This window comes from Notothenia rossii (assembly GCF_949606895.1).
Source record: "Notothenia rossii genome assembly, chromosome: 2".
NCBI classification, from domain to species: Eukaryota; Metazoa; Chordata; class Actinopteri; order Perciformes; family Nototheniidae; genus Notothenia; species Notothenia rossii.
The window spans coordinates 17,068,624-17,094,444 of record NC_136904.1 but is presented as its reverse complement, the minus strand read 5'-3'; the positions used below and the strand labels follow the sequence as shown (position 1 = coordinate 17,094,444).

Below are 25,821 nucleotides of genomic sequence, written 5' to 3'. Positions count from 1 at the left end.
CAACAACCTGATTTTTGAAAACATTTCCTTATCCACAAACATACAGTGAAATGTAATTTATTATGTACACCTGTATAATCTGATGCAATCTTTGACACTTTTTTTTACAGAAAATCGTCTATTATTATTCATCCTCGAGGTTGCAGTTGTTACGTTTCTATACTGCAGGTGGATATTTTGTCCACTGGGTAATAAAACCAGCTTTAATATGATCTTAAAACAACCACCCTAACAATGATTGTTTGTAGCTTTCATATAATTATCATGGGAACCTCACCACACACACACACACACACACACACACACACACACACACACACACACACACACACACACACACACACACACACACACACACACACACACACACACACACACACACACACACACACACACACACACACACACACACACACACACACACACACACACACACACACACACACACACACACACACACACACACACACACACACACACACACACACACACACACACATCACTTGAATGATTAGGTATACTAAAATGAATCCTCACAACTCCACGGTTCATGTGAGACAGCCCTGTTCTCGTTTCTTTGTCTTTTCAGTTTCCACTAAGTGTGTGTCTTTCGTTTCACAGATAACTGACTACAAGGAGGCTTTGTGGGTGCTCACAGAACATGCTTTCAGAAAACATAATGCTTGATTGTTGACTTTCACTTATAGCACGAGACAATAGATGTGCTTCGGATTAATGTCCTGTAGCATTTATAGCTGGGAAGCAATCCAGAAGCAGGGAATCTGAACTCTTGCTCACAGATAAACAAAACAAGGACCAGGAATTTGTGGGAGAGACAAGCGGGTTTGTATATGAGGGTTTTTAGAACTGTCAAACTGCTGCTTGTACAAAGAAAAAAAAACACTACATAACTCTATGAGAGGATTTCTCACAATCCTATTAAAAGGCACTACAATTCACAAGCAGCTCCACTTCTGACCGCTTCTCACTCAGACATTTTAATTAACTGGATTCCGAACGTACCTCCAACACACCTCAGAGCGAACCCCGATAAACACACACTCTATTGTTTCTGTGAACACTTGCTGCACTTAATAGTTCATTTAAAAAGCCAAAACATGCCAGATTTACACCTCATCTGACAGTTCGGTAAAACATTATTAACTTTTTCACCATGATACTAATTAGAACAACAAAAAATAGAAGATATCTTTGGCTTCAACTGTGCTTTGTTCCATGTTTCAACCACCAGAGCACACAGAGGAGTGAGAGGCATCGCATGCAAGGCAGAAAGAAAGAAAGGGCTGGAAAATAAATCAATATTATATTGATATCATGATATGAGAGTATACATAGTCTGAGGTTTTGTAATATGGTAAAAGTGTCTTTTCCTGGTTTTTAAGAGTGTATTATTGATTATTTATATTTATCTATACATCATTTGTGAATACAAATTAATAATTAAATAACATTTCATGCTTAAATCATACATCAACATATTGTCTAAACTGATCACAAATATGCATACTGATTGAAATATGTTCAGAGAATATCCTTTGAAAATTGTTGTTTTGTTTTGAGATTTGTAACCGAAGTTTTTAATAAAATGCTCATTACTTTTCATTTGTCAATCATTAGAAAAGAGTCTTTTAAAAAATCTTTACCATTTAATTGACTTGCGTTATTGCAATATATCGTTATCGAGTAATGAAACAACCTATATCTTTACAGTAGATTTTGGCCATGTCACCCAGCTCCGGATGAAAACTAGGTTTGGAAAGGGGCTTTGAGGGACCCATACCTGCTGCAGTGAACCGACTGCTGCCGAGGGTGGTGGGCCTGTTCTTCGCTCCGCTCACAGGTGGGGAGAACATCTGCATGGAGGAATACGGAGCTACAATTAGAGCCAAGACTCAACACTGTGAAAGCAGCCATTCACATAATCTGCTGCAATAATCCTTAAAGCAGCTAATGAATTTTTAAAAAGCAAGCCTAGTCTGTCACATAATATTAACCAACACTAATGTTAACAGATCAATTAGTCATGCTTTAGCCTATTTGGACCCCCTAACAGCTCTGAAAGCCAGCAGAGCTGCATGACATCGAGAGGTAAAAACTGAAAAAATAGCAAACAGCCATCATACCGCACTGAAATCCAGCAGGTCACTCAATTCCTTGTCTGTTCCGAGAGCGGCAATCCGCTGCTGAGGATTCATCCTGCCGATCTAGAAACCTGAAGAAAACACAGTCCATCAGGTCACAGCGTGCTGCTTTATTCAGCAGCGGACTGCCAACGGAAATGACTGCCACCGAGGTGATTGTTATGGATGCAGGATAAAAGAGCCTCACTGAGAAGAAAAGTTGGCTCTGACATTGCTGCAAATAGAGACTGACAGTTTGGTTGCATTATTAAAGCTTAAAATATCGCAAATGATGTGCACACCTTTAGTTTGCGTTGATTTAAGAGAGAGAGAGATGCATGGGTGGCACATACAGCATGATGCAGTAACAATGTTTCTCTGTAACGACATTTATGTAACTCACTGATGAGGCTTTCACGGACGGTGTTAATGTCAGTGGTATGTGTGGTCTAGCATTACGATTGTTAAGATTTGCTCAGGCACATAACGTACCTTGGCTAGCTGGCTAACACGAGCTGTAGTTTCTGGTTCATTTGTGTTGAAAATAGCAACCAGGTGCAGTGCGAAACATAAATGACACGCTGGGTCAAAATAAGTTACTCTGCCAAACAAATAATTCAAATGTCAGAATCCCCAGGTCCAGAAAACAAAACGCTGTGATGGTCTTTCTCAACTCCCAACTTCTTTCACTGCTCCGAAAGCTTTTGGTAAACTCCCACTGATATTTTACCTTGTTTCCGATTAAAATCCCGACTAGGGTGATCTGGTGAAGACTCGCTTTCTTGCAAAACGCCTCAAAAGAGCGAAACGTGGGTAAAACCATAGACTGTCTATGGTTAAAACGCCAACACCTGTGTAAAATATCCTCTATATCAGTTACGAGTTTCCCTTAGGCAGACATTTTTGGTTTGCAAAAGCCTCAGCACCACGATGACATTGGTTATCGTATCCCTCCGCCGCGCACAGTGACATGATGGTCCCACACAGCGGGAGATGCTGCAGGAGTCTGCACACATTAGTATTAGAGATGCATTCAATAGGCTTTATTAGACTGCAGCATCACTGACATATTTACATGTCAATGCCGGAAACAAACTACATTTCAATAATCACACAATATTCCAAAACTTGCTTTTCTTGCAACGCTTGTTAATTTTGTATGTTGAAAAAAAGTGTACGTCAGGCAATGGAAGCAGCAGAACTAGAGTATAGTACTGCAACAATTAGTCCCTTATTTGAATAGTCAATGACAGAAAACATTTTTGGCACATTTAATGGTTAAATGTGGAATATTCCTGACTTTTTTTTAATAATTATTATTCAAATAAATATTTCTGACCTTGGAACTGACAAAACAGGACATTTAAGAGGCACCACTGAACGTTGAGGAGATGGGATGGACATTTCTCACTTGTTTCTAACATTTTATTAACTCAATGATTAGTTGATTAATCTAGAAAATAATGAACTGATTAGAACAGTGGATCATAGACTCTATAGGCCCCAAACAAACAATGTTTCAATTGGTTGATTTTATTAATTGAAATTGTAACTTTTGTTTACACTGTATAGTTAACTTATCCAAACTAACACTGTTTATTAAGTATTATTCCAGCATATATGGAGCACTGATTGCACAGGATTTGACCATGTAATCCTCTCTGAAGTGTGTGCATAGCTTACAAGAGGCAACCTTTGGTAGAGGATAATGTAACAACCTCACACAAGTGTCATTTGAGAGGGACATGGTTGAGTTAAAGCAGTATTACTTACATAATATGATGTATTCTTATAACTTATTTATGCAAATGAAATCAAAATGGCTGAAGTAATATCAGGTAACTATTAAATAATGGTACCAGAGCATTTCAACTGAAAAATGACATAGCTAATATGCACAGAGGAGTCGGTAGACAGCACACAAGGCTAAAGTGTCCTAAACCTGAACAAAAGGGCCTACAGTGCTGCCATACTTGCTTGCATCTTTTATGAGTATCCCACAATCCTGTTTTCTTTCAGAAATCCTGTTGCATTTGTAATATGAAGAAGCAGAAGAACTCCCTATTAGACTATACCTCATTACACTGCCTTAATCAACAAAAGTTGCATTATGTTTTGAATTGACATGTTTTTGCTTTAACTTAGCATTGCGAAGTACACAGTGTGCAATGTAATGACTAATCTGTCTTTCACTGCACAATTATGTCTGCTAAATGGTCAAATCTCCCAGGGAAATCGAAGGCTGGATAGGCCTATGGAAAGGAAGTGCACTAACTATTGCACAATCACAACAGGAAGAGGATAGCACCGCCGGAAAGCTGACCTCTTCCGTGTGCTTTTGTCTCTCCAGGTAGCGTAAATGGCAGACAGTGTGAAAACAGGACAGACTGTGGACCCCCTTCACGGCCAAAGAAAAGGAGCTCCGTTGACGTAGGAGGCCAAAAAGGCTAGTACAGTTTTAACTTTTTGTGCTTTTATTCTGAAGGTACAGACCAGAAGTGCTTTTGCTGCTGGTGGAAATCAGGCTGTCATTTGAAAAATATCTGGTTTAAGATTGTCTTCAGAATGCATATAAGCTTTTTTTTTAAAGACATGTGGAAACACCGGGCGTTTGATTTACAGCTAAACAACAGGAGAAAAGCAAGGATACACAATTATTTTAGTTTCACAAGGTGGAGAAAGTTAAAGGAAGAAAATAATCTACAATCTGTCGGAAACGTCGTTTATTATCTCTCAGATAATTTGTCTGACAGACAATATCACTAAGGGACCTCGGTAGTAATATTAGGTATCGGCCTAATGCCGCAAAGAAACTCCTCTCTAGACACAACTCATTGCTTAATTATTATTTTTCATCGCGTTTAAAAAGAAGTAGAGACATATCAATCAATCAAAACAGTTTATAGAGTATTGACTCCTGCAGCCCCACAAACATTTCACTTGCACTACTAGACCATATATCTAAACGGTAAATCAAAAGCAGGAATTGCACGAAAAATAAATAAGCTTTGATTTCTGCTTTCCTTGACAACTCCTTTTACAACACGTGTGTGTTCAGGGCATGCTTATTATTATTATCAGTTTTGACAGCTCGCCTCTGCGATGTGCCTATACATGCAAACTAAAACAGTATGGAGCAATAACGTAATATGGGGAAATACGGCAGGAAATTACGCTTAAAACTGTCTCTTTTTCGTATGCTGTTCAAGACCTCCGTATAAGTAGGAGCGTGATCCTGCTGTGTGTGGGGACTACTTTTTCTTCCGCGCACGCGAGAAACCAGACAAGAGGACAGCTGTAAAACTGACTGCATATTGGCTTTCGCTGTGTCTTCAGCATGTGCAAAGAGTAAATTAAAATCCGTTTTAAATGTAACTTACCTTAACCTTCAACAAATTGCTTTTAGAGTTTGTTGTTTGTGTTTTTAAATATGGAGGTTGGCTAAACAGACAGTGAATCACCCCCCTCCACCCTAGATTTAATACAAGTATAACAATGTTTAAGATGAATAACAGATACATTTGTTGAAGGATTTTACTGTCAACTGACTTGATTGAACACTTGCCATTGATTGCTGCAACCTTGGTTTAAAGCAAACCCTTCCTCCCACACATAGTTTTACTGCTGTGGGATGGATTATTTTTCATCAGTTAAGACCCAAATTTACAAACCAACATTGAAAAAAAACTATTTGAAGCTTGATATTAAAATGTTCTAACATTAGGATTCACTTTAAACCTAATCCTAATTTCAATTTGTTTTATTCAGTATGTAAATAATAGAATAAAACACTTAAAATAGAGCGAAAAACCAAACAAGGTGTAGACATCTTCAGTAACAAGTGGTATGCTGATGCATCACTGGGGGTTTCCCCTCCTAGTTTTAAAGGTGGCCAGTTGCACCTAAAGGAGTGTCAGTAAACCTCCAGATCCACCAACACTTCTGGCACTGTTCAGACCTTCTCTCTCATCAATGTACTGGACTTGAATTTCACTGTCCATTAACCTCACTTATAAAAAGGAGGCTAGTTGAATGTGTTTTCTGGCAGATTTTGCGCTTATTTTAAGAAATGTTGCACACATTTTAAGAAACAAAGTGCCATAAGCGAGTAGATGCTCAAGCAACTTTGATTTAAATCAAAAGTGAATACAAATATTATTAACAACAAGAACAACACAGAACATTATATATTAGAGAAAATATAGGGCTCGTCAGCGATGTGCTTAAAATGTAACATTGAATGCCAGCCGACAACAAAAAATATTCTTGCAAGAGGAGGTAATGTGTCTCATGGAAGGTTTCTCTTATACTAAAAGATTGATGCAGGATGCATCTCTGCCCTGTATTATTAATTCCAGACTGCCACCTGTTGGACAAACTCAGATCACACAATCCTCCCTGTATGTTCCTCACTAATAAATACACTGACAGAATGTTGATTAAGTCTATTGCAACCAGGGCATGGTTTATAAATATTTGATGTTTTAATGACATTTAAAAGTATCGAAGGTATTCGTTAAATGAATTGAGCTGCCCTACCAGAATGTATTTGTGAGTGTGCACATATTTTCACTTAAAGTGTGTTGAAAATTGAAATGTCTGATTTGGTTATTTTGTTGTTTCTAGGTGATGACAATATTAAGCCAGAACCTCTTTCTCTTCAGGGATGGTCAGATGGTGTTGTCCACACTTCTCAGGTGCATCAGGTGCTTTCAGTGTCCAGTCCTGAATGATATGCAACATCAACTAACAGATGCAGTCAGATCAACCCAACTCACAGACCTTCTCTGTACCTTTCTCTTTGCCGTGCTTTACCATATAGTCAGGTTCAATATATACTTTTGTGGGATTTTTGTGGGGATTTTCAATACTTAACAATTTTGGAAAGGATATTGTATAAGGATTCAGAAAATCCATGTTTCCATTTGCCCAGGTGTTTATATGGCGGCCATATTGGAATTTCCAAAATGGCCACAGTAAAATGTAGGTTTTGTAATATCTTGACTTCTAAATAAGCTAGAACATTGATTTGAACTGCTAAACCCATATTTTCAGGATCAAGGAATCCAATGGTGCCAACAATATTTAGGTAGAACTCACTAAATTGCATTTTAACATAACTTTTATTGAGGACTTAATAGATAATTGACATTTACTGATTAAACTGAGTTTAAAATTGTGAACTTCAGTATCATCATGACATGCACATTTTGTGACCACATAAAAGAAGCAACCTTCTTCATTAGACATCTAAATGTATACACATCTATGCATCATCATGACTATCATCATCAACACTTTCATCCATCACGGCATGGGAATCATCGTCGTTCTGGCACTGGCTACTGCACTGACACATATCAGTACAGGCTAAGTCATTAGCTCTGCAGGAACATCTATCAGAAGAACAGTTAGATTTATATCTGCATTGGACCATCTCAATGATGGCCTTTGGGGCTGGGAGGACCTCTGTGGTTGTTGGTTTCATGCCATCCGAGTCTCTGAAGTACCCATTGTGCAGGGGGTCCAGCTGCGGATCCTGCAGAGCAATGGCTGCCTGTGCCCATAACCTGGTTTGGACATGGACCCTCAAGATATGCTGCTTCAGAGCTCCAAGTGTTGGAGGGAGCTTGTCACTCTCTGCCCTGTTTTTGCAGAAGAGATGCCATCGTAGTTCAGTGATTGTCTTTATGTTGATACCCTTGGGTGAGTAGGCTGCACATACAAAGGAAGCCAGTGTGGACAGCATTCCTTCCGCCACTTCTGCTTCATCCAAAAGCATCTGCAGAGCATTGATAATATCTTCATCTGCTTTTAAATAGATCTGCAGCCAGGTTGCCTTGCCTATACGGGAGAACCTGCCTGTGTTGTCGGCCCCAGTGAATGCATGGAAAGCAATGCCTTTGCTCTTTCTTTACCTAGAGCTGGCCACAGTGGTTCAATCTGCACAACACCAGAGGCCATCGAAATCGATGCGTTCTTCAGCAAGAGATCATAGTTTGCTGTGACTAGCACTAACTAGAAGTTCTGTATCTGCTGAGAAGAACATCAACTGTGCATCAGCTGGGTTTCGGTGTGATGCCAGCACAGCCTGGTGGATCAGCAGCGTGTCTGCTTCTTCGTGGTTATTTTCTTCAAAGAGCAGGTATTTGTTGCACCTAGTGTTCCCAGAAGCTGACGTGATGATCAGCTTGGAGGATCCCCTGTTGTATTCTAGAATGTTGGCTGCAAGATAGTCAGTCAGATCGGCCTTCGTCTGGTCATGAGAGAGGAACCTGCTCAGTGGGATGTGTTTGATGTTGGTGTCATCTCTGACTTGGTACTGGATAGCTCTTCGTTTATCTCTGGTTGCACACTTCAGAGAATCTGTCCTCTATGCAGTGCTTGAATTGGGCCGGTACTCACCGGTACGCAGTACCGGCACTTCTGATTTTACTGATTACCGGCAAGGTGCCGGTACTCAGTAAAATGCTGGTACTTATACGTATGTATTGTGAACGCAACGCTGCGCAAATGTGGGTCTGACTCTGCCTCACAGAGGGTGACTGGCTGTCTACATGATGTGGCCTGCCGACATGGCCACTTTCATACAGATCATACTAATGCCGTCGATTGGTCTCTGTGTGTCATTCAAGCTCGGGAGGGTGTGTGTTAGTGTATGTGTGGCGCGAGCAAGCGAGAAAGCGCGCGCACCGATTAGCATCTGGTGCTACTAGGGCCGTGGGAAGTAGGGATGTTGAGGGTGCTGCAGCACCCCCTGGTGGAGGACAGGGGATCTGCACTTCCACAAGATTACATTTAAAAAAGTGAATTTTCAGCCTTGATGTAACAACATTCATAATTAAGTATTGCTTTAGTAGTACCTTTGTTACTACCACCATTGGATTCATTGACCCTGAAAATGTAGGTTTAGAAGTTAAAATCAATGTTCCAGCTTATTTAGAAGCCGAGATATTACAAAACCTACATTTTACGGCGGCCATTTTGGAAATTCCAATATGGCCGCCATATAGACATCTGGGCAAATGGAAACATGGATTTTCTGAATCCTTATACAATACCCTTTCCAAAAATGTATAGTTTAGCAAATCCCCACAAAAATCCCACGAAAGTTAAAATCAAGTTATAATGAACCTGACTAATACTTAAAGTTGAATCTAGTGGCACATCAAAGCAAAGTCTGGCAGCATGTTCACCACATGGAGTCAGGTGAGTATGTGAAGGAGACGAGACAGGTTCTCTGTCTTCATCCTGACCATGCTCCTTACTAAAATAGGTTTTACTTAAAAACAAGTATAAACTACTTAGTCACTTTACACCACTACTATACATTACAACATACTGTATAGGCTGACACAGAGGAAGTGATGAGGAGAAAGGCGGCCGGCAATCTGATTGGTCCACACAGTCCGAGCATTTCCGGTTTCTTTGGAGAGTCGATACTTGTCCCTTCCCCTCTGTGTGATGTCCAGTAAACCCGCACTGTCTGATACACATTTCCCCCTCAGACCCACGGCTGGTGCTGCAGCTTGTATCTAGACCCGGGTCTGCGCTGAGAGCCAGGGGCCAGGGTGAGAGAGGTAGGCTGAAACAAAAACTCTGAGGGCGGTCTTTGTCCCGACATCCCAGTCAATGTGAGCATGCTAACGGATCCTAGCTAGCTAATGTGTGGTGAGCTGATCGACAACTCAATGCTAGGATGAATTTAAGATGATGTATGATTAAGCACATCATTACTGCACATCATTACTTAAACAAGGCATAATTAATCAACCCCATCGCAGACTGCAGCAGGTGATCACCAGGAGCAGTGGAAATCATACGTGTTAGCTAGTTAGCATTAGCTACCTAGCTGCTGTAAAGAAAAGAGGCTAACAACAACAGAGCATTTAAATCTGAGCCAGCTGCGCTAACATCACTTTTATTTATGCTAAAAAAAGCTTTATGTGGTGACTGTTCAGACGTTTGAAGCAGGATATTATTGACGTTTCTAATTAATTAAAACAAATCGTATAATACATTTAGGATTTTGTTGTAAGGAGAATAATGTTAGCTCAAAAATATACCAGCATTACCGTTCTCGGATTTATTTTATCAAAATGTACTTTATTTGACAAGAAAAAAGCTCATGTTATTTACCTGTCAAACAGAAACAAATAATGATAAATAAGTAATAAAAGCGTTTTTTTTTTTAATAGTGTATTTGTTTATACAGCGATGTCTACAGCAATATTTTATTTCATATTGAAAACTAATTAGAAAGTTTTGTTTGCTCTTATTATGATCTAGTCCACAATTCATATTGCTGCCCGTGTCATATTGACTTTTGGAAATGTATTCAGTAAAGGTGTCTGCCCAAGACTAAAGGGTTTCTACTGCAGACATTATGATCCGTCATAGTAGGTAAAAGCAGCTTTATTTAAATCAGACATTGTTCATTTTATTACTCGCACCTGAGCTTTTCCAGGTGTGACATTTAAAAAATGTATTGTCTCCCTGCCATTTGCTTAAAAAATATTTAAATGTTGAGGAAGACTGTGCCTCATATTAATAAATGTATAGATCCCATAACATTTGAGAATTATTACCAGGTCTTTCCATCTCGTTATAAAGCGTTCAGCTGCACCCAGGCTGTTTTTGGCACCATCTTAACCAAGTTGATTTAATTCAATTTGTGAACATCAACACTAACTTAATGGTTTTGTAAAACTAGTGGTTTTATTTGTTCCTAAGGGGACTTTTTTTAATGGTTTTTAGGTATTGTTTGTATCTTTATATGTATCATCTGCTACAAGTATATCAAATAGTTATCCCAATATTTGTACCCAAGTTTTGACTTAAAATGTCCCTGAATAAAAGCTGCCTATAAAATATAATGGGTCATTGGTTTGCCTTATTTGTCAAAACGTTAAATAATATATAGTATAGCTCAAGTTGACTAAATATTTCGTTTTTTTCCTCTTACAGCTCCACAATGTCTGAACTTTTTATGGAGTGTGTGGAGGAGGAGCTGGAGCCGTGGCAGAAACAAGCTTCTGAAGTTCACTTGATAGATGATGATGATGATGATGAGCCCATCTTCGTTGGAGTGCTCTGTATGTCATAGAACATTTTAAACATATTTATGTGAAGCATTACTTGCATCCAATTTTATTATTTACTTATTTTGGCTCTTTTGTTTGTTATTGCAGCTAATAAGCAGAAGGAGGGTAGACCCAACCCTCCACCTCCTCAGAGTTACCGTGCAGGGAAACAGGAAGTCAAGCCTCCTGCTCCTCAGCCGGCCAGTGGCCCCTCCCCCATAATGCTGCCGTTGAGTGTGGCTGGAAATGCCGTGAATACTACAGCACCCAATCTGACAACATTGACCCCGCAGCCTCTTATCGTCAATAACCAGGTATTGTTGGTATTAAAATAATATTTGCGAATTCGATCCAATAAGCAAAAACACCTTAGCGTTAAGTGGGGATTTGTTTTGTTTTTTGTTTCAGGGCTTTATTGTCACTTCTCCGCATCTAGCAAACAACAGTGATTTTATTGCCTCTCTTGGGAGCCAATACCCTCCTGGGACCTCATTTACAATAGTACCAGGTAAATACAAAGTGAAATATACAACTCAGGAGTAACTTGTCTTCCCCTAATAACCAGTGATTTTATTCTGAGACTGTAATAGTAATGCCTCATTAAAGGCATTTCTATATTTAAGCTGGCGATACCGAGTGTATCAGGAGAGTTCGTCTGTTTTGTCTTCCAGCTGGTCAGCAACATCTTTTCCAGCAGATCACCACCGCCACCGTAATGCCCGGTGCTGTCCACAGACCTCAGGTGCAACAAATCAGCAACAACGTTGTGACTTTATCCAACGTTCAGAGTCCTGCTGTTTACTCTGCACAGCCTCAACAGCTGCAACTCAACTGGTCCAACCCACAACCTCTAAAGACCTTTTCCGTGGCAGCAAATGCCCTTTACAATGACAATAACAGAGGTATTTTCTCTTCTGATGTACCAAATAACCATGCTTTATCATACTTGCAGATCAATCAGCTGACAATAACTAAAATGTTAATGTGTTTGTTTTAGGATTGCTTACAGATCAAATTTTAGTCAAGCGAGTGCTACCACCACCACAGCAAAAAGACAGCGTACCCAAAAAAGCCAAGATTGAATTGGGTACGTTTCTATACAGATTTGTAATGTCATTACTGTAGACACACCCTTTACGTTTTTTTTGTTCTTTGTGGGGGTTATTAGATTCAGGAATGACATGTAAATTGTTTTGTAGGGTCAGTGAAAAATGGGGTATTAAAGAAACAGTGCCCAAAGTGTCGAGAAGAATTCCTCTCACAGGAGGCCCTGACGTTTCACCTGCAGGTGAGTTAAAATCTTGTGGAACCGTGTCAATGAGAATGTGTTAGTAAAGTATCCACTGAAAAAACAATGAACGGCTTATTATACAGATTGATTATGACCCCAGGTTAAAATTGAATGTTAGAAAAGCTAAATGTTTATTATTACAACTATTTGTTTCCTAGTGGTTTATTTTTCTAACTTGACTCAAAGATTGGATGTGATTGATAAACAAAATCCCCTCAACATGATTTTGTTACTTACCAATAATTACATCACACTTTTATTTGTTTTTGCCTAGTCTATTATCCCACCCTCATTTCAGTTTTTTGTTGTTAACATAACAAACATTTAGACATCAGTATTATTAAGTAAAACGTTGGATGAACCATTTAAATACAAATCAGACCCCAAAGCTGTCGTATTCATGTAAAACACATTGTTATTTCAGAGCTGCTGTGCAGTGTTAGAAGCTTCAGCCGAATCAGCCGTGCACATCGGTGCAAACAAGCGCATCATGCTGGTTTCAGAGTTCTACTACGGTAGATCTGACGGAAATATGATGAAAAACGATGCGCAGAAACCCAACACCACTTTCAAGTGCCAGAGCTGTTCAAAAGTTCTCAAGAACAATATCAGGTATGTTCGTTTTCTTTCAGTAAAATAACAGCGTAATATTCCATAAATAAATATGTTTTGGCTTTTCTGTGCTAAATAATCAGCAAGCGCGTGGTGCAGTGTGAAGCTGACAATTGAGCGGCCCGACCAAGCAAGGAGGCAGAACCTCCAAAAATACAACCCGGTGTGGGCATTTATGAAATGATCACAATGACACACAGCCTCAATCCTGCTGTTGTTTCCCTGAGCACAGCCTGCAGCCTCCGGGATCTCACATACACACACACCTCCAAACAGAAAAACCCCAGAGCCTAAATGCCCAACCCAATCAATCCAACAGGACACAGGTGAGGGGGGAGGAGACAACACAGGGCACCAGGTGCACACAATCAATGGCAACAGACATGGGGAAAGGGGAACACATTTCAAAATAAAATACAATAAACACTACATCAATAAATAGTATAAAAATGTGCACATATGCAAGGCCCGAAGCCATCAGTCCTTCGTCACATTTCCTTACCCCTCTCCCCAGGAAGCACAGTGTCTTAACAGTCTCGGCTTCGGGACAAACAGTCAGCCACCCGGTTTGACTTCCCTGGCCGGTAGTTAACCGCAAAGTCGTATGGCTGCAAGGCAAGGGACCACCGCGCGATGCGCATGGTTGCATCTCTCTCTCTCTCTGGCCTTGGCCATTTTGCTTTCCTCCATGGGTCTCCACTCCGCCCGGTGTTTCCTGGACTCCTATGTGCTGAAGAGTGGCTCTGACCTTCTCCAGCCTCAGCGGCCTCTACACCGGATCCTCATCGTACCCCTTCCTGACAAGCTCATCCACCAGGAGCTTCTCTGTCTCAGCTGTACTGTCTGCTTCAGCGTCTGAATTTGTTACCTTTGTGAAGTCTATCCCCACGGCAACAACCTGCTTCCCCTTGTGCAGCAGGGTTTCCTCAGAGGGGGCCGTGAAGTCGACAGGAAGCTCTCCTTTCCTCCTCTCCCGGCGCTCCTGCTGGTTCTGCTGCATGACGCGCTCTCTCTCCTGACGGATCTTTTCGGCCGTTTTCACCCGCTCCTCCTCGGCTAGGAAAGCATCTTCCTCGTCTTTGATTTTCTTCTCCTCCTGCAGGCGTATCAGACGAGCCTCCTCCGCTAAGCGCATCTCCTCTTCCTTTCTCACCTTCTTCTCTTCCTCCCTCTGTAACCGGAGCTGCTCCTCTTTCTGCTCTTGCACCAATCTCCGGTTCTCCGCCAGGATCTTTGATGCCTCAGCGGCAGAGCTAGTGCCCATCGAGCCTTTAGCCAATCAGCCGTCTTGCCTCCGGAGTCTCCGCTCCTCTCCCATTCTTGATTCCCGTTCCCGTAGGAACTGCTGCTCACCGGCTGCCTGAAGCTGCAGGAGTGACCTCATCATCTCCCTCAGTTCCTCCATCACGCTCACCTCCTCACTTGGTCAATCCCACTTCTGACACCAATTGTGACGCTGACAATTGAGTGGCCTGACCAAGCAAGGAGGCAGAGGCAGAACCTCCAAAAATACATCCCGGTGTGGGCATTTATGAAAGGATCACAATGACACACAGCCTCAATCCTGCTGTTGTTTCCCTGAGCACAGCCTGCAGCCTCCAGGATCTCACACACACCTCCAAACAGAAAAACCCCAGAGCCTAAATGCCCAACCCAACAGGACACAGGTGAGGGGGGAGGAGACAACACAGGGCACCAGGTGCACACAATCAATGGCAACAGACATGGGGAAAGGGGAACACATTTCAAAATAAAATACAATAAACACTACATCAATAAATTGTATAAAGATGTGCACATATGCAAGGCCCGAAGCCATCAGTCCACAGTGACAAAGTTACCTTCGTCACATGCAGCGTTGTATGTTTGTTGTTTATGGTTTAATGCATCACCGAAAGATCAATCACTGCGTTGTTGTGGTGATGCAGGTGGATTTGTATGATTTAATGTTTTTTTTTGTGTATTTTTGTGTAACACAGCTGAACTACTGATGTGAGTTTAGTTTTCACCCTCTTTTCAATAACTACATTCAGTAGTTGATATGCTCTCAAAAGCAGATTGGGACTTAAGTTTTACAGAACTTGGTGAAAAGAGATTTGTCTTGAGCCCATAATGAAATCTGGACATCTTCGCTGCACTTCTCCTCTCAGATGGATGACAGTATCAGAGCGTTTTCCCCCATGGGCCTGAAGATGAAAAATGACTGCTAGTTTAGGTGTGTAGAAACTGCCTCGTTGATTAAATAACTTTGCTTCAGAACATTGGAAAAAAAGCCTCTGTAAGCCGCTTTTAATGGACAACCACATTTGTACTGCAACCATACTCTCAAAGCTGAGGTCATAGTTCATCCACATAAAAGTCTCTATTAGGGGAGCTGAGGCAGCAGAATCTGCAGGCTGAGAAATGGGCCTCGCCTCGACAGGGCAGCAGTGGCAGGGAACTGAGGAGGGGAGCGCTACATCATTAGGCCAAACTGAAGTCTTTGGGTAATTGCTGAAATGATAACAGCCATTAAACATGCTTGTAAAAGTGAGGTGAGAAGAGTATGTCATATTTCTTTAAAGCCTCTGGGACTTGGAACTGCAGATAAACGGGGCATGAATATGAATGGTTTTGTTTAAAAGGACCTAATTTGTATTTTAACAATATACATTAAATCGATGCAAATCTCCTGCATTTGTTGATTAAGTGGTTGTTGTTGTTGTGTGTGTGGGATAATGTCACAATTGGTTGAATGAAGAGCAATTGTTATTTTAAAGCTGAAACTAGCGTATCAATTTGTAGGAAAAAATAAATATTGACTAAATGGCTATTGCGAATTGAGAGATCAATGTACATTCTTTTTATTAAATAGACAAATAATATATAATTATACATATTATATTAAACCATTATTTGTCAATGAATAGCCTCAAATATGTTATGTCAATTACTTTAGAGCTGCAACTGACAATTACCGGTACTTTTAAATATTCATTAGCAATTAATTATCGATTGTTTCCTCAATTATTATTTGTTTTCTCCCAACAAAAATCCAATCAGTGTTTCCAAAAGCCCAGGTTGTCGTCTTCAAATGTAATGTCCTGTCTACAACTATAAGATATTTAATTTACTGTTTTTAAAAAAGTCTTAAACACAAATTTTTCCTGTAAATTAAACCTATTGAATTTGATGAATTCTCACATTTACAGGGAAGTTTTTTGGGAAGTTGTTTGCATCTGATATCATAACATATTGATGAACATAACTACAGGGACAAGCAGGCTGATAATTTACGTGTTGCTTCTTAAAATGTGGTTTTAAAGGTCACCTATTATGCAAATTCCACCTTTTCATGTCTTTTATACATCAGTGATGCAAATTAGTCGCTTTTCGGCGCCTCCCGCTTTTTTAACGCTGATTTGGGTGACTTGTGTAATTCGTGGAGAACCGAAGAGAAAACTTCTCACTTCAAAAAAGAAGAAGAAATCTAGATCGCAAAATAATTAAACAAGCGAGTGCCTGTTTTTCCTGGCCAAGGACAGGTTCATTGAACACAACACGAGCGTAACGTGTCTTCACCATAGGTCTTCACGTGGTTATGTCTCGTCTGGAAGGTGTAACGGAGCATCGGAACGCTGCTCCAGCTCTTCAAATATTGCAGTACCCATAAGGAGCCGTACACATGCCGCAGTGTTTGCGAGGCTGTGTCTTTAGTTTTAAGCGCAGTGGCGATCTGTTGTTATTAGCATCTGGTTAGCTAGCTATGCTAACGAATTTAAAGAGCTTTTCTACAACCAGGTGGAAGAGAGCTCTCTCCTGAGAGGCTCAAATAACCTCAGCTCAGTGAGGTTAAGGCACACCTTGATATGATCATTATAGTTATTAATGAGACATTAGAGACTCAATTATTAACAGGTATAAAATACTATATGACAGTAACAAAAAAAAGTTGTTAAAAATAACAAGAATAGAGTTTGAAAGGGGAGTGATTTGTAAAATATCCCAAAAGAAAAATCTGTCATTGTCAGATGGTATATTACGCAGTTTTTTTTCTGCTTCGAATAGTTCTCTCTTTTTTCACCATACCTGTGTTTGCATCACTGATACATAATCATGTGTCCCCTCTGTGTAAAGAGATTCTGAAAGTTTCAGGAAAAAATATTCTCTCGCTTTTTGTCCTGATCCATTTATATACAAACCTGTCTGAAAATGAGCTGATCAGATTTAGGACACTTTATGATGTCATAACGATTTTTTGGCTTGTGTAACCATTAGCCAATCAGCAACCAAGGTAACCCCTCCCCCCACCTTATCACCTGAATCGCCTCGTAGAGCAGCATTGTGTTCTTTTTAACCAGATATCTCTCAGAGGGGAGTGGCTCCTTATTTTCATCTAAAGTAACAGACAGAGAATCAGCTCTTTTGAAACGGGGCTGAAACAGAGGGGATTATGGGATGCTGCAATGATCTGTTGGGTATTTGGAGCCAAACACTTCAGAGACATGTTTTGTATCTGAGACCTATAATATATTGAGGAAAAAACAGTATAATAGGGGACCTTTAATACTCAGTGTGTGTTTACCCTGTCTCTCAGGTTCATGAACCACATGAAGCACCACTTGGAGCTGGAGAAGCAGAACAGTGAGAGCTGGGAAAGCTACACCACCTGCCAGCATTGCTACCGGCAGTACATGACTCCGTTCCAGCTGCAGTGCCACATCGAGAGCGCTCACAGCTCCATCGAATCCTCTAGTATGACATAAATATCTATACAGCTTAATCTGATCAATCTGCTCAAATGTAGCCATTTGTAATGTTCTTTTTCTTTCCTTTAATTTTTTCTAGCAAATTGCAAGATATGTGAGCTGGCGTTTGAGTCGGAGCAGGTTCTCCTGGAACACATGAAGGACAACCACAAGCCCGGGGAAATGCCTTACATCTGCAGCGTATGTCACTTTATTACCGGGATGTGATTTGAAGTTGAATGTTAGAGAATATTCACACTATGCTTTACTCCCTCACAGGTCTGCGATTACAGGTCGTCTTTCTTCTCAGACGTGGAGACACATTTCCGAAGTGTCCATGATAACACCAAAGACCTGCTCTGTCCTTTCTGTCTCAAAGTTCTTAGAAGTGGTCCTCTTTACATGCAACACTACATGAAACATCAGGTGAGACACTCCTTTAATGTAGTCTGATAAAAAAATTGTAAAGCCTATCTAAAGTATCATTTTGAAACACAGATTTTGAGTTATAGCTGACACAGCAATGTGTTTATTGCGAATTCTTAAGATTGTAAAAGTATTTTTGCAGGAGTTGGAAGTCGCTCTTGGTTTGTATTGGCTTCATCTCCTCGGTTGGATTGATTTGGTTGTCTGCCTTACACCGTAACGTAATAAATAAAAGGCTGAAAGGAAAACCTGTTTCTCTTCACCTAGAGGAGCAATGAATATGGAAGAGTTGGAACCAAACTAAATTCATTTCTACTATATTAATAACAAAGAAGTTCATTTCTTACTCCCAATATTGTTTAAGTGATTCCAAATAAAAAATCTCAGCAATTAGCCTGTAGTCGCACCGCTTAATCATGTTTTTCTTTACTTTCTTTATTTCTCAGAGAAAAAAGATCCATCGCTGTGGAAAATGCAGACTGAATTTTCTCACATACAGGGAGAAACTGGATCACAAGAATAACGTCCACAAAACCTTTAAAAAACCCAAAGCTCTGGAAGGTCTTCCTCCAGGAACCAAGGTGTGACCATACAACATTTATTTAAGATCTGTTTACTATTCTTAAAATTATAAAATTATACAATTGAATTTGAATGTGCATTGTGTTTTTCTTTCAGGTGACCATCCGAGCGTCCCTCACAGGAAAGGCTCCAACGCTGAACAGCTGCACTGATCCATCCAGCCTTGTTGTCACCCCAGAAGGTTTCAACCCAAAAACCAAGCCTGCTGTCAGTGGATCCAAGTCCAAGTCAAACGTCTCTGCAGGAAAAGCCAAGGCGAGCAAGAAGAAAGATCTCCAGTCCAACAAACACAATCTGTCGCTCAGGAACATCAGGTGAACTTCACACACAGCAAGAACCACATCTTTAACAGGATTCTTTGCTTCAACAGACTGAAAAATATTTATATTGACCGCATGATTAGCGTGGCTTAAATCATTTATGATATTGATTTTATCTCAATTGAGAATTTAAATAAATATAATCTCAATAATGATAAAAATGCTATCGGTTAAATCTATTTTTTGTGTATAGTGTGTTTTGTCTTTTGTCAGATATATTTCTCTCAATACGAGTACAGGGAGTTAGAGACAGGGTCTTATAATGTGTGTACCTTTAAAATTGATATCAACTTTTTAATTATTTTATTATGACATCCCTATATTAGCAACAATTTAAACATTATAAGAACGTTTTAGCACTACCATCCCTTCCCAATAAAATTGTAATCTTTAACATGTCCATCTTAATCATTAATGCCCCCCCCCACCCCCACCCCCACCCTGAACACAAATTTAGGGCCCCACCTCCTGGTGGGTGGAAGCAGATTAATAGGTGTTATTAAAGCATAGGAACACACAAAGGAGCTAATGACCTTTTTTATTAATTTTCCTGACAGTTATCATTAGGCTGGCTAAAAATAATATAGAGTATAGCGATTATTCCTTTTTCTTAAACTAATGAGTGGGATATTTGGCTAATTGCGCTCAGTAATCAAAAACAATATGCCATCTTAAGTCACATAATTACCCATAAGATCACAAGATAAAAGATGTAGCTGAAGAATTTAGAGAACCTGCACACCTCTCATAAATAACAAAGTAAATTACTTTGTTCATCTGCTTCAATAAACCCACTGTGAGATCCTAACAGCTATGCTAGTAGTTGTCAGTGTCTTAAAATCTGGATTGTCTCATCCATGCTTGAATATATTGGTGTTTTGTTCTCTCTTTTTTTTAATACCCAAATTTCAGAATCGATGGAGGACAATTCACGTGCATCGAGTGCAACACACAAGTGGACCACTTCTTTTCTCATTTCCCAATGATTTCAAATTGCGGTGCGTGCAAATATCGGACGAGTTGCAAAGTCGCCATTGGGAATCATATGATAAGGTGAGAGAAAAACGTTACCTTACGTTTAACTCAGTGTTTTTATCTGATTAATCGTTTAACATGTTTGTCTTTCCTCATTGTTAGATTTCATAGTACCATAACCAAAAACAGATTCTTGAAAATGAATCACAAGAAGGCTTCATCGGCTTCAAAGTAAATACGCTTCATAAAGTCTGTTCTGCATTCAACATTAAATACAGAGTGTTTTCTGTTTGAAATTAGACATCACATACGGTTTGTTTATTCCCCAGAATAACCCTGGTCTGTCTGAACTGCGACCTCCTCATGGACGCAACAGGCGGTGACCTGATGACCAGACATTTAACTGACAAACCAAATCACATATGCAAAGTCATTCAGGAAAAGGGTACGTTTTCTTTTCACCTATAACGCCTGACTCATGGCTCGTGTGTAGTGTGACACATTTCTTGAAAGGTTGTCCTTTGTTTTTAACCCAGCAGATATCAAAGCCAAAGGTCGAGTGTGAGTAGAAACTACTACCCACTTTACATCTTGTTGTTCGATTATCTCTAATCTATTAATCATAACACAACAAATGTCGAAGACCAAATAACATTTACTAAAATCTAAAACCCGCTGGAATTAAATTGCATGTTTTCTTCTGCTTTTGCTACAAATCTGCTCTGTAAATCACATGTTGTGTGGTCTGATTGAAGGGAAAGTCCAGAACTAGAAGTGCTTTGTTTTACAACATTGTTTCCTGTCTTTTCACTAACCATATGAAGCTCTTCTGCTTTTTATCTGTGATTCAATCAATCAATCAATCAATCAATGTTTATCTATATAGCCCAATATCACAAATGTTTACATTTGTCTCAGTGGACTTCACAGTTTGTACAGAATATCAGTATGACAATACGACACCCTCTGTCCTTAGACCCTCACATCGTACAAGGAAAAACTTCCAGAGAAAACCCAGAGTTTAAAGGGAAAAATGGGAGAAACCTCAGGGAGAGCAACAGAGGAGGGATCCCTCTCCCAGGACGGACAGACGTGCAATAGATGCCGTGTGTAAATCGAAGAGATAATACATTTTACAGCATAGGTAGTCCAAATGTTTGGTTAACAAAACTTGTTTTTATACAGCCAATAAATTGTTTAATTTGAAACAATATTTCCAGCAGGTAGTGATGCTTGATGGACTAATAGCCAGTCAATTATTGGTATAAAGACACATTTCTTCAACAACACAAAGAGGTTCCAAAGTCAATAAACAGAAAAATATATTCACCAACTATTACTATAATTGTTTAAGATTTTTTTAAAGCAAAAATGGCAGAATATGCAGTTTTTAGCCTCTCAAAAATGAATATTTCTTGCTTTTCTCAGTTTAATAATGTGACTTATTAAGGTGGATATCTTTGGGTTTTGGACTGTCAAAAAAAGACCCTTAAAGACATCACCTGTGCTTTGACAGATTAACAATAATGGAAATATGTGTAGGTTACAGCCCTTTACATCATTGGAACCTCTTTGGTTTTAATAATGATAGATTGCTTGCTAACACATTTTCACTACCGCTATTTCATACGTTTTGTTTGCAGTGTGTTTTGCTTAAAAAGTGACGATAGCATATTGCTGCATGTAAATCTAAAGGATGCTTTTAAAATGATGTCCTCTTCCTTTCCTGCAGCCATCTCTTCTTGAGGCAGCCAGCAAAATCGTTCTATCTGTTGACGACGGTGCCCGTTTCAACACCAAAGGAAATGGACTTGAAAGTGGTTGAAAGTCTGCCTTTCGCCACTGTGGATAGACCAGAGCCGATTGTACCAGCAGGTGATAGCGAAAAGGCTTCCACAGAAATCAGTGTGGTTGAAGGTTCCTCTGAAGGACACTTGTTGCTGCCCGCTGTATCGTCTTCTTGTGCATCAGAGTCAGTGTGTAACTCTGAGAGCCTGAAAGAAAGTGAGCAGCTCCCTGAGCATGAGACGAGGGAACAACCAACCAAATCAGAATGAACCTCTACAACGAACACCATGCACATGTATAACTAGGTATTTCATTAAGAGTCCATCAGTCAGACCTTGGCATTGTTTTCATTAATATAGAAAAATATGAAGAAAAAAAAAATGGTGCTTTGCTGCTGGTATCTTCCACCATTCCCCTCTAAGTTCATGTGTTAAGCAAAGTCCAATCCAACAACGAAAATATCAATAGATCTTCTGTTAAAATACCATTTCCTAAAAGGATGTTGAGTATTTTAGTATTTTTTGAAAAGAAAAATACAATAATTAAAGTCTTCTTTGTTGTCCTAAAAGCCATATAATAAAGTATTGTCATTCTTAACATCATTAACGTTGATGATTGTGGCTCACCTTTTTAAGGACAGTTAAGATCATTTATGGTTTGCTTGGTCGAGAAAAAGGACTAAATTGTCAGATGACAACTGATTGTGAAACTCACTCAGTGGCAGATGCTCAAGTTGTTTCTGGGGATTTATTCATACAATTTCAATTCTGTCTTCCCATCAAAATAATAAATACTAAAATGTTTGAATGCCTTTTTCTGGACAGAGAAACGTGTGTCAACAGTCAGACAATTGTTTTTAAGAAATATATCGGACATGTATAGAAATGTCTAGCTTGAGATGTTATTCCCTTAGAAAAATAATGTTGGAAATATATCAGATAATTAAGAAATGGTAGGGGGTATAGTGTGAAAAAGTAACCACAACTGTGTGAGGATTGAGCAGAATAATATGTGAATACCATTAATTTGTTGTCTTACTTTTAAATGATGTGAATGTGCCGGCTTGTGAAAGAAAGGTGAACATGTTGCTTGTTGTGGAGGTACTCAGGATGACACTTTTATGTTACAGCTGCCTGTTGATGGAGGATTCATTGTATTTTGCAGCAACAGTTTTAAAAAGAAAAGTCCCTGTACCTCTGGATAACCTGTTCACTTTGACTCAATATTTCAAGTTATTTCATAGGTTTTTAAAAAGGGTTTTCACTTGTATATACAGAATCTGTAGAGGACGTCTGTAAATGCATCTTTGTTTATGATGGCACTGTAAATGTATTCCAGAGTTTTTGACATTTGTTTGAATATATTGTGTTCACCGAGAGAGCTAAAACCCCTGGGTTTGGTTTAATGCTTCCCTGTTCTTGTAAATACAGTTTTAATACAAAAAGTCTGACGCTTTGAGTGTTATTTATCTGAATGTTGCTCTGATGCATCACTGATGTAAAGGACATGTTTCCCCCCCCTTATTGAGCAATAAAAGAGATAAAGAATTTCACTGCTAGATTCAAAGTGCACTGCTAATAAAGCTCATTATATTTAAAATGAATGATAATTAATGAAACACATTTAAACATTTACATTTAAGTAAAGACTAAAAGAGTGACTTGCACACATTTGCTTTCTCAAAATGGCAACAGAATTGAAGATGAAATTCTGTAAAACACATCACAAATTGAGTACATTACATAAAATGTTCATGAATTGATCGTTATCACTCCATTTGAAAATTGAAAATACAAGATTATTTTTCGAACATTATCGGGAAATATGATACATTTCTTTGTTCCAGTTTTTCACAAAAAAATATTCAGTACATGCATTTCATTTCATTGCATGCAAATACAAAAAATGCTATAACAAATCAAAAACATTTACTAGTTGTTGACAATTGATAACGTTTGACAGTGGCGGTTCTACGGGGTGGCAGCTGCCACCTCAGAAAAATGCCTTGCCACCCCAGCTGCCACCCCATTTGGCAGCTTTGTTTTGAAAGAAAAGTTGTGGCTCATCGGACATTTATGAGAGAAAATCTCTAATGTCCGAGTGCAAGTGAATGCAGCACAAGACGCGAGCCTTGTAACCCCTCCCCCCCCTGGCGCGAGCTTGGAAATATGATTGGCGGCGATTTCATTTGAACGGGAGGACAGCGCAAAACGAGAAGCATTTCGGATACAAGTAGACAGAAGGAATGAGGTATGGCTTAGTCCCACCATGAAAAATGATGTTAAAGTAAGCAAAATAAAGTCCGCCAACTCGCGCAGAATAAATTGCACAGACAGCCGTTAGTAAGATTGATTTCAGTAGCCACTTGTCTGGAAATACCGAAGAGAAACGGTTTTGAAAACTTTTGTCACGTAGTGATCGTCTTCTCAATAGAACATCTTTGATAATGTCTTCTGGCCAATCAGAATCAAGATAACGGCGTGGTGTTGTTGCAGGAAGTCCCGACGGAGAATACTTTTGCTGTAGTACATATCGATATACATCGATACAACTATAAGACCCCACGGTTTGATGATTGATAGGTGTGTGGGCTGTCTTTCATTTTGACACACAGAACAATGGGGGCTCTCCCCTTATCCACAAAGTAAAGTCATTCACACAGCCCCTTCCCTCTTCTCTCTGTGAGGAGCAGCAGGTTCAGCTTTCAGAACAAAGTAACAAAAAACTAAAATGGCATTCATTTTTTTAAATACGTTGTGTAGTAATATATATTTATTTATTTTTCTTCTCAAGAGAGCACCAGAATGTGTGTTTTATGTTAGTATTTCAAAAAATCTCCTGGGGGAGGGGTCCCCTGCAGGGGTTGGGTTTTCAGCATGTCAACTCTTTCACTTGTGGGGAAATTGCATGATTGGTTCCAGGTCGCCCTTTTATTTACTACAAGACAAATGTGCCTTTTTATTTCATACAGTTCAATTTGGATTGAGACAGGGAAATAATCTAAACCTCACGCGTGGCGTTTCACTGTCAATGGGAGCGTGTATGTAATTACATTGCAAATACTGACTTGAGCCCCACCACTGTATGGGTTAGCCCTACCATAGATTACCCAACACAAATACTGACTTGAGCCCCACCACTGTATGGGTTAGCCCTACCACAGATTACCCAACACAAATACTGACTTGAGCCCCCCCACTGTATGGGTTAGCCCTACCATAGATTACCCAACAAAAATACTCTGGCGCCGCAACTGTTTGCGGTCTACTATGACAGAGAAGAGCCTGTCAAGTTTGGCTGTACTCAGCATTGAATCAAAACGCACCATAGCTTTAAATCTTAATAAGTTTGTGAGGCGTTTTGCTGAACAAGATGGAAATCGCCACATTCAGCTGTTATAGGCATTCCAACTTGATGCTCTGCTCACGGATGAGTCGATGAGAATAATAAACTGTTTAAGAAGATGACCTTACATGTGTAAATATATGTTTGTTCTTTGTGGGGGTCTGCCCCCAAAAAACAGTTTCAAGTCCTGAGAACGGACTTTCCACTGGATCATAACTTCAGCGATGTTTATGTTTTAGCTGAATACACGTTTTTTAACCCTAACTGATGCAGTTAGTCATTTCTTTAATGTTTGTTCTTTCTGATGTAAAGTCAAGGTTGTAACTGTTTGCAGTGAAGTTGTGGGGCGCTGAACTGTTCCTTTGATTCTTTTGAATTATGATATAATTACTGGTCTTTCAAATGTGAAGGAGGGTGAGCAAGCATCTTGAGGAACGTTCATCATTAACTCCTCCAAAAAATATAGTTTATTTAATAATAACAGTGAAGATGTGAATCATAACAGTGATTGAAAGCTGATAGGAATGATAT

General features: G+C 39.6%; 2 protein-coding genes across 8 annotated transcripts in view; one reads left to right on the top strand and one right to left on the bottom strand.

Moving 5' to 3' along the window:
- Window positions 1-9,613, bottom strand: part of tcf12 (transcription factor 12) — a 76,744-nt gene extending 67,131 nt beyond the window's left edge. For 2 of the 7 annotated variants that reach the window (XM_079662403.1, XM_079662402.1), the window contains exons 1-3: window positions 2,872-3,120; window positions 2,145-2,233; window positions 1,802-1,874 (exon numbers count right to left, since the gene is read on the bottom strand). In XM_079662403.1, the coding sequence (XP_079518529.1) occupies window positions 1,802-1,874; window positions 2,145-2,216 (145 nt within the window). In that variant the 5' untranslated portion in view covers window positions 2,217-2,233; window positions 2,872-3,120. The other 5 variants (XM_079662401.1, XM_079662404.1, XM_079662398.1 and 2 more) reach the window with 5 other exon arrangements.
- LOC307027979 (uncharacterized protein) overlaps window positions 9,569-25,821 on the top strand; it is a 26,084-nt gene continuing 9,831 nt past the window's right edge. The window contains exons 1-18 of the mRNA XM_079662672.1: window positions 9,569-9,721; window positions 11,109-11,236; window positions 11,333-11,538; window positions 11,633-11,732; window positions 11,896-12,126; window positions 12,222-12,311; window positions 12,424-12,512; window positions 12,940-13,127; window positions 17,704-17,861; window positions 17,955-18,055; window positions 18,134-18,280; window positions 18,727-18,861; window positions 18,959-19,176; window positions 20,095-20,235; window positions 20,320-20,388; window positions 20,487-20,602; window positions 20,697-20,718; window positions 21,890-22,208. Of these exons, the coding sequence (XP_079518798.1) occupies window positions 11,116-11,236; window positions 11,333-11,538; window positions 11,633-11,732; window positions 11,896-12,126; window positions 12,222-12,311; window positions 12,424-12,512; window positions 12,940-13,127; window positions 17,704-17,861; window positions 17,955-18,055; window positions 18,134-18,280; window positions 18,727-18,861; window positions 18,959-19,176; window positions 20,095-20,235; window positions 20,320-20,388; window positions 20,487-20,602; window positions 20,697-20,718; window positions 21,890-22,208 (2,451 nt within the window). The 5' untranslated portion in view covers window positions 9,569-9,721; window positions 11,109-11,115. The remainder of the gene's footprint in view (window positions 9,722-11,108; window positions 11,237-11,332; window positions 11,539-11,632; window positions 11,733-11,895; window positions 12,127-12,221; window positions 12,312-12,423; window positions 12,513-12,939; window positions 13,128-17,703; window positions 17,862-17,954; window positions 18,056-18,133; window positions 18,281-18,726; window positions 18,862-18,958; window positions 19,177-20,094; window positions 20,236-20,319; window positions 20,389-20,486; window positions 20,603-20,696; window positions 20,719-21,889; window positions 22,209-25,821) is intronic.